Source organism: Helianthus annuus, chromosome 10 (assembly GCF_002127325.2).
Source record: "Helianthus annuus cultivar XRQ/B chromosome 10, HanXRQr2.0-SUNRISE, whole genome shotgun sequence".
Lineage (NCBI taxonomy): Eukaryota > Viridiplantae > Streptophyta > Magnoliopsida > Asterales > Asteraceae > Helianthus > Helianthus annuus.
This window is the reverse complement of record NC_035442.2, coordinates 47,565,132-47,573,624: the sequence shown is the minus strand read 5'-3', so window position 1 is coordinate 47,573,624 and position 8,493 is coordinate 47,565,132. Positions and strand designations below refer to the sequence as shown.

At 44.8% G+C, this 8,493-nt stretch overlaps 1 protein-coding gene across 1 annotated transcript; it reads right to left on the bottom strand.

The window, feature by feature from the left end:
* Positions 1-1,147: 1,147 nt before the first annotated feature.
* On the bottom strand, positions 1,148-2,686 carry LOC110882185. The gene has a single exon (XM_022130267.1). The coding sequence runs from the start codon at positions 2,684-2,686 to the stop codon at positions 1,148-1,150; it is 1,539 nt and encodes a 512-aa protein (XP_021985959.1).
* Between the last annotated feature and the right edge of the window lie 5,807 nt (positions 2,687-8,493).

Sequence of the window (8,493 nt, the reverse complement as noted above, 5' to 3'; positions counted from 1 at the left end):
GCTAGAGCAAGTTTCTCCAAGGGAGGATATTTGATTTCTGCCAATTTTAGAGTTTTGCTGAAGAAATAAATGGGTACCTGAACTTTGTCTTGTTCAATGGTGAGGACCGCACTTGTTGCTTCTTCAACAACCGAAAGGTACACAGAAATCACTTCTCCCGTTTCTAGGGCTGCAATGTCTGGGAGTGAAGCTAGGTGTTGCTTCATCTGGTTGAAGGCTTCCTCAGCTTCTTCAGTCCACTTGAAATCCTTTTTGTCAGAGCATCCTTTGAGTGTTTTGAAGAAAGGCAGCGATCTTTCAGCCAGTTTTGAGGTGAAATGCTTTAAGGCTGCAAGCTTCCCATTTAAGCTTTTTACCTCTTTCTTGCTCCGTGGTGGTTTGGTTTCGAGAACAGCTTTGACTTTGTTTGGATTGGCCTTTATATTTCGTTTTCCCACAATATGCTCCAGAAACTTTCCTTCTTCAAACCCAAATGAACATTTCTCGGGGTTGAGTTTCATGTTGTCCTTCCTTAGGTTCTTGAAGGTCTCTTGGATGTCATCAAGCATTTGGTATTCTGTTTTGCTTTTGATTACCAAATCGTCGACATATGCCTCAATGTTTCTACCAATTTGATTGGCAAAAGCCTTGTCAACTAGGCGTTGGTAGGTTGCACCCGCGTTCTTGAGGCCAAAAGGCATCTTTTGATAGCAAAAGATTTCTTTGTCCGTATGGTAAGCCGTTTTTTCTTCGTCTTCTTCCTTCATGAGAATTTGATGGTAACCCTTGTAAGCATCAAGGAAACACTTGAAAGGGTAACCGGTAAGGGAGTCGACCTTGAGATCAATTTCTAGCAACGGGAAGCAATCTTTGGGACAAGCCTTGTTCAAGTCCTTGAAGTCTATGCACATTCTCCAAGAGTTATCTGGCTTTCGAACCATGACTGGGTTTGCAACCCAGGATTGATACTTAACTTCTCGGAGAATCCCAGCTGATACAAGCTTTTCAACCTCTTGGCATGCAGCCAAGCTTCTTTCGGGTGCTAAACTTCGCTTCTTTTGGACAACAGGCTTGACATCGGGTGGTATTTTCAGCTCGTGTTCAGCAATGCTTCGAGGGATACCTGTCATATCTTCCGGGCACCAAGCGAAGACATCACTATAGTGTACTAGCAGCATTTCGAGAGAGTTTCTTGTGAAAGGCTTGGGTTGACCCTTATCCTTTGCTCAGGATACTTAGGGTTTATGATTAGCCTTTGCTTGTCTTGTTCGTTCTTGGAACTTTCACCTTCAACCACGTAGGCTTCTTGAGTAGGTTGAAGGGTTGCAATCCCTCTCTCGGTAGGAAACTTGACTCTTCCATGACCAACAGAAACAACCATATAGAATGAACAATGCCCCATCCTTCCTATGATCACGTCATAGTTTGAAGGTATATTGATGACCACAAAAGTGAGAGGCTGGACTCTCTCCTTCTGGCCTTCGCTGAAATGGACATCAAGGGTCAGTTGCCCTAAAGGCTTAAGGGGTATGTCAGCAATACCTTTTATGGAGGTTTCTGAGGGTTGAAACCTTGAACGTTCTTCATTGCTTAAACGATTGAAGAACTTCTCAAACATAATTTCAGTGGCTGCACCAGTGTCTATGTATGCTCTGCTTGTTTGTAGTGTACCCACAGTTGCTTCAACCACAAGGGGGTTTGAGAGTGGGTCTTTTTCTCTTGGAGGGAAACAAACACACTGAAGCTCCCAAGCTTCCAACCGCTGCCGTTTGTGTAGAACCCTACCATCAAAATCCACCATGTTAACTTCCTTACCTTTTCCTTCGGCCATCTTGTCCCTTACCCCCTTTACTAACTGAGCAAGCTCCCCGGACTTGACAGCCTCTTCAATCCTCTTTTTGAGTTGGAAGCAATCATTAGTATGGTGGCCTTTCTCTTCATGAAATTCACAAAACTGAGTGGAATTTTCGTTCTTCTTGCTTTTAGGGAGAGGCCTGGGAGGTCGGAAGCTTTGTTTCACTTCCTCTGTTGCAAGAATTTCTTGAGGGGTTTTGGTAAGGGGTGTGAAGTTCATGGCCTTCTCTCTGCTTGGAGGGTTTCGGCTTTCAGACCTTCGTTGCTCTGAACCCCTTTGGCGTCTGTCATAGGAGTTAAAGTTTCCCCTTTTCCTAGCTGGGCTGTTACCACGCCAGCTAGATCCCCTTTTTCTTTGTTCTTTTATGTCTACAGCCTCCTCTCCTCTGATGTGGGCTTTGGCCCTTTCGAGAGCTTCTTCCAAGGTTTTTGACAGGGATTTGTTGAAATCCCTGGTAAGGTACTTGGAGGTAATTGCATTCATGAAACTGGCTACTCTCATCTTTTCATCTGCCCCTACATACATTAGAACTTCCTTTTTGTACATTTCTATGAACTCTCGAAGGCTCTCGTTATCCCTTTGTTTTATCTGGAAGATTACGATAGCATCTTTAACATATCGCCTTTGCTGGGAGAAGTTGGCCAGGAACCCCTTGCTAAGATCATCGAAGCTTCGAATGCTTTGGGCAGGTAAATCATTGAACCAGATCCTGGCTGATCCGACAAGGGGTTGCATGAACATTAGACAACATTCAGCATTTGACCATTTCTCAATCCTAGCTGCACTGGTAAAGATCTGAAGATGGTCCTCAGGATCTTCAGTCCCATCATATGTTTTGATATGGGACGGCATTTTGATCCTTGTTTGGAAATCATAGTCAGCGATTTACTGAGAGAAGCATGACAAGTTGCTTGGTTTATATGGCTTGGCCAGATCTTCTTCCACTCTTGTACCTGTGTTGTTGTTGTTATTGTTGTTCCCTTGGGTGGCCAACACTTGACTAATAAAGTGTTGCCACGGGAAGCTTGCCATCATCTGGGGCATAAGGTTGAAGCCTTGAAGGCTTCCAGGTGCAGCTGGGCAGTTTACCCCCAAGGGAGTGCTCATAACGGCACTCCGTGCCAAGGGAAGTACAGACAAAGCTTGTTCCCATGTGGTTGTTGCTGAGGGTGGAAGGCTTGCTACTGGAGATTGTAGGAGCTGGTCCAAAGTCAGCTCGTGCCCCAAGGGAGCACCAGTTGCAATTGGTTGGGAAGAAAAGAGAGGAAAAGATGTTAGATCTGACCTTGTGTACAAATATGGGTTGGGATTTGGAGGAGGATTGCTGGGACCAGCCTCATTCCTTGACGTGGTTGGATGTGAACTTGCAAAAGGAAGAGGGGGAGGTCCAGGAGATAGTGATGGCTTTGGCTCGTAATAATCCAGACGGATCCTCACTCCCTTGTCTCGTTCCCTAATCACATGTTAGTTAAGGAGAGACCTTAACTCTAGAAAGTTATTAGCAACTCCCTCAGGTGTAAGGTCGATATGTGAGGGGGTGTTAGAGGCACCAACGTTGGGAGATGGTACTCCGCAACGAGACGGTGTTGGCGTTTGGAAAGTGAGAAACTCGGGGTATGTTGCTCCAGTTGGAGTGCTTCCTGGTGTTGAGATAGAAGTTGGTATAGCCACGGGAGTTTGGCTAGTGTTCGGGGTAGAGGTACGAGGGACTCGGTTAACCTCTCCCATGGAGCTACACTACTAGGTCTTTTGGAGAAAATTAGTGGCGTAGCCCCACGATGGGCGCCAACTTGTTGATGCAACAAACACTAGACCGATAGTAGTAGCAGGGCTGGTTAGGCAAAAGGGTTGAAGGGTTTGATTTTGCCTAACGTAGGTCGTGGGGTCCCCCCACGTTTTCTAGACATGGAGAGAGGTTCACTAGTTTGTTTTTGTTGTTTGCTCGAGATCCTCCACTGAAATGTGTTCAGTTTCGGATGTGGGAGCAAAGAGAATGTGTGTGTTGAATGTGATGGAGAGTGACTTGCATGGAACAAGTACTCGAGAGTTATGACCAGAGATCCCAATTGAATCAGGGCTGATCTAGAATGTTTTTCACACTAAATGAAGTGTCAAATATATAGAGAAGGTCATCTCCTAAAGAAGAAACCATTGACTAGCAAAGTATGTCTGCAGTGGGGGACTTCCCCTTTTGGGGGTTGAAGCCTCTTGACCTGCGGGTAAAAGACTGTGTTCTGTGGACTCGTCTTACTTTTGCGGCTAGGAGAGTTGTTGAAGTAATCAGAGACATGACTTGTGACAACTCGACCTTTCGACTTTAAATGCACGTTGACTTTGACTGTTGATAGTTGACTTGTTGACTTGTAATTGTACATGTTATGTGTTAATGAAACGTATTGTATTGTGCCTATATGTGATTACTGTCATGATGTGAGTAGTAGTATAAAACACTTAGACTTATTCACCAATCAAACAATCTCGACGAATCAAACTTGTGATTCGCCAAGGACCACTCAACGAAACAGAAGCACTGTTTCGTCAACCCATTCTTAACGAAACAGCCTATTTCGCCGGCCCATATGATTCGTCAAGCCCATTAAGGGCCCAGTACCATTAAAACACGTATATGTTAGACGGAAGGACCACTTTCACCACACTTTAGCAAAACAGAAACCCTAGAGCTCCTGTGCGCAGACGACAATTGTGTGTGTGTTCCCGAAACCCGCTAGCGATTAACTCATCTCTCCACTTACTCGGTTAGTTGTTATGTATTCATGATTTTCGATTCATATTCGTGCTATGTTTGATACCATGATTTGCTTGTTTGACCGAGTCTTGTGTAGGCATGTTTAGGATCATAAACGGTTGTGAATGATTGAATACAGTGATCTTGATTTCGTATGTACATGAATGATCAGTTGCATAGATTTATGCGAAACACGATGTGGGTTGGGGACTTATGATAAACTGATCGAGTTGATGTGATTACGTGATTTGGTAGAACTAGAATTATCGATGCTCGTGTCGGTTTGGTGTTGTTAAACGTTATTGATTATGATTTCTGAGTTACGTTTCTTGTACAAGGGTTTGTTGATTCGGTGACTGATGATGATTGCATGACTGTGACGGCTGTCCTAGAATGATTAGGGTTTTCCTGCAAAAACTGTAACTGATTAGCGTGATTGACGTAACTGACTAATGAAGTAACAGACTTGTCAACGAAACAGGATGTTTGGCGAATTAGAAGTTGTGTTTCACCAAAGGATGTTTGACGAAATAGAAAGTGTGATTCGCCAAAGGTCCTTAACGAAATAGAATTAGATTCGTCAAAGGGTAGTTGACGAAACACATTGTGTTTCGTCAACCTGTGTTTCGCCAACCTCTGTTTCGCTAACTTGGATAACCTGCACAGTAAACTGATTTAATTCTGTTAAGTGTAACTGAGTTAACTAACTGATGTTAAACACTATCCATGACTTGTGTGATGTTGATTAGTGATGTGTACTACTTGGTGATCATTGACTATGCTTATACGTGAACTGTATGAATTCAAACTGATTATGAATGCGTGCGTACTTTAGGACGCGATTGATTAATTACAAGCACATACTTAGCATACCGAGCAAACCAAGGTGAGTTCACACAGCCAAGGCATGGGATTCCCGGGTTGGGAATTGGGTTGGATTATTTGAAATGGATGATTACTCGTACTTACGCTATTGCTAGACTATAGACCATCGTCCTCAGGATAGTCAGGACACTTACGTAAAACCTACGTAAACTAGTATCTACCATTGTCTCCCGGGTCGGGAGGACACTTACGTAAAACCTACGTAAACTAATACCTACTACTGTCTTCCGGGTCGGAAGGACACTTACGTAAATCCTACGTAAACCCCACGCGTACCACTGTCCTCGGGGAAGGGCACTCACGTAAATCCTACGTGACCTTGTACGTATACCTGTTCTCGGATTAAGAAGAACACATGGTTGCAAATAGTCTAGTAAGTACCATAATGGGAAACCCCCATTAGTAAAGATAAACGTGGGAATCCCCCACTAGTAATATTTATATACAAGGCAATGGGAAACCCCCACCATTAGTACATACATGCATGGGAAGCCCCCAACTAGATGAACATACTCATTACTATTACGAACTTATTTTCTGTGAACTCGCTCAACTAGTTGTTGACTCTCTGCTGCATGCCTTGCAGGACCTTAGGTATCATATGGAGCTTGCACAAGGAGGAGCGGGTCGTTGTGGAGCACAGATCATGAACACTATGTTTAACGTTTCGAATATTCGAACTTATGATTTACTTTGGGTTTACATTATTATGCTTCCGCTATTGATACTATGTTTGGTATAGAACATCAATTATATTGAATTGGGTTTTACGAACTATCTTAATTATATTATGCTATGTTCAATATGATTGATGGCTTGATCCTGGTCACGTCACGCTCCCAAGCGGTGGTACTCCGCGTGTGGATTTTGGGGGTGTGACAGATTGGTATCAGAGCCATTGGTTATAGAGAACTTGGTTTTAATATGGGAAAACGTTTTTATTAAAACCGGACTATAACCAGAACAATGCTCTCAACGATCCACAACGACGCTTCGCTCCACGTGCAAGACTCAACATCCTAGGTAATAAGGTTTATGTTTATTACCTGCTTGCTAGAACTGCTTAGAACTTTGCTCGTAGTATGCTAGATTACATTGCTTACCATACATCGTTACATGAGAACCCCTATGTGCTTACACTCTTCTGTTATCGCTCTATTCGCGAACCTCTCTAACTCATGTTGCATTTGCTATGAAGATCATGTCTGGACGAATTAACATGACCCAAGCCCAGCTAGAGGCTCTCGTTCAAGCTCAAGTTGCTGCGGCACTTGCAGCTGCTCAAGCAGGTAGTATACCCTGCAGTATAGACTCACACTAGGATCTTTAGATCCTACATTAACTCTCGTATTTAACTTTGTCCTATTCGTACACAATAGGTCAACACGCGCAGCAACCTATCTGTACTTTCAAGAACTTCATGGACTGTCGTCCAAGTACTTTCAGTGGCACCGAGGGGGCAGTGGGACTCCTCCATTGGTTTGAGAAGCTAGAGTCAGTGTTTGAAATGTGCGAATGCCCTGAGGCACGCAGGGTCAAGTATGCCACTGGCACGTTGGAAGGGATTGCGCTCACCTGGTGGAACGCGCAAGTACAGATCCTAGGGTTGGCAGCTGCTAACGCCACACCTTGGGAGGATTTCAAGGAATTGATTAAGCGTGAGTACTGCACGCGAGATGACATCCACAAGCTGGAGAATGAGCTATACCACTTGAAGATGACGGGGTCAGAGATTGAGGCTTACACGAAACGGTCAAATGAACTGGCCATCTTATGTCCAACGATGGTGGACCCTCCAGTTAAGCGCATCGAGTTGTACCTTAAGGGGCTTGCGCCAGAGATTCAGAGTCACGTGACGTCGGCTAACCTCAAAAATATCCAAGACATTCAGCGTCTTGCTCACCGACTCACCGATCAGGCAGTGGATCAGAACAAGCTGCCAAAACGCATCAGTGCTACCACTACTGCCACTACTACTCCAGCTACTACTTCTGCCACACCCAGCGAGAACAAAAGAAAGTGGGATGGGGATTCCAGCAGGGGATCAGTATCTGTTCAGTCCCAAACACAGCAGCGTCGCACCAACGATTACCAGAGTCCGAATCAGCAATCATCGGGTAGCCAGGGGCAGAGTGGTTATAGGGGAACTCCCCCATGGTGTGGTAGGTGCAACAAACACCACAGTGGAAGGTGTCGCAGGGAACGATGTCAAAGATGCCTCAAGCCGGGTCATGAGGCAAAGGATTGTAGAAGCTCACGGCCAGCAAATCAGAACCAGCAACTCCCACCGCCAGCTCCACAGAACCAGCAGCAACAGCCACAGCGTGGGAACCGGGGATGTTTCCAGTGTGGGGCTGAAGGTCACTACAAACGCGATTGCCCTCAACTGAACCAGAACCAGAATCGCAACAACAACAATCAGGGCAACGGGAACAATAACAACAATAACGGGGGAAACAACAACAACAATGGCAACGAAGCTCGGGGTCGTGCTTTTGTGCTAGGTCGGGGTGACGCAGTGAATGATCCCAATGTGGTTATGGGTAAGTTTCTTCTCGACGATATTTATGTTACTGTCTTATTTGATTCGGGTGCTGATACAAGCTATATGTCTTTGAAAATGAGTAAATTCTTAAAACGTACACCAACACCCCTAAACACCAAACATGTCGTAGAGTTAGCAAACGGTAAAAGTGTAGAAGCCGCACATGTAATCAAGGGTTGTAGCATTGTTTTAGCTGGTCAAACCTTCACGATTGATCTCATACCCATAGTTTTGGGTAGCTTCGACGTGGTCATCTGTATGGATTGGTTGTCCCAGCATCACGCAGAGATTTTATGCAAGGAAAAGATCATCCGTATTCCTCGCTCAAGGCAAGAACCTCTTGAAGTTCAAGGCGACAAGAGTGGTGCTGTGGTTGGCATCATCTCTTTCTTAAAAGCACAGAAATGTTTACGAAAGGGGCACACTGCTATCTTGGCACTCGTTACTGACACATCAGCGAAGGAAAAGAAGCTGGAGGATATT

Excerpts from the sequence above, each read along its gene's own strand:
- LOC110882185 (XM_022130267.1), bottom strand. The coding sequence starts at position 2,686 with ATGCCGTCCCATATCAAAACATATGATGGGACTGAAGATCCTGAGGAC.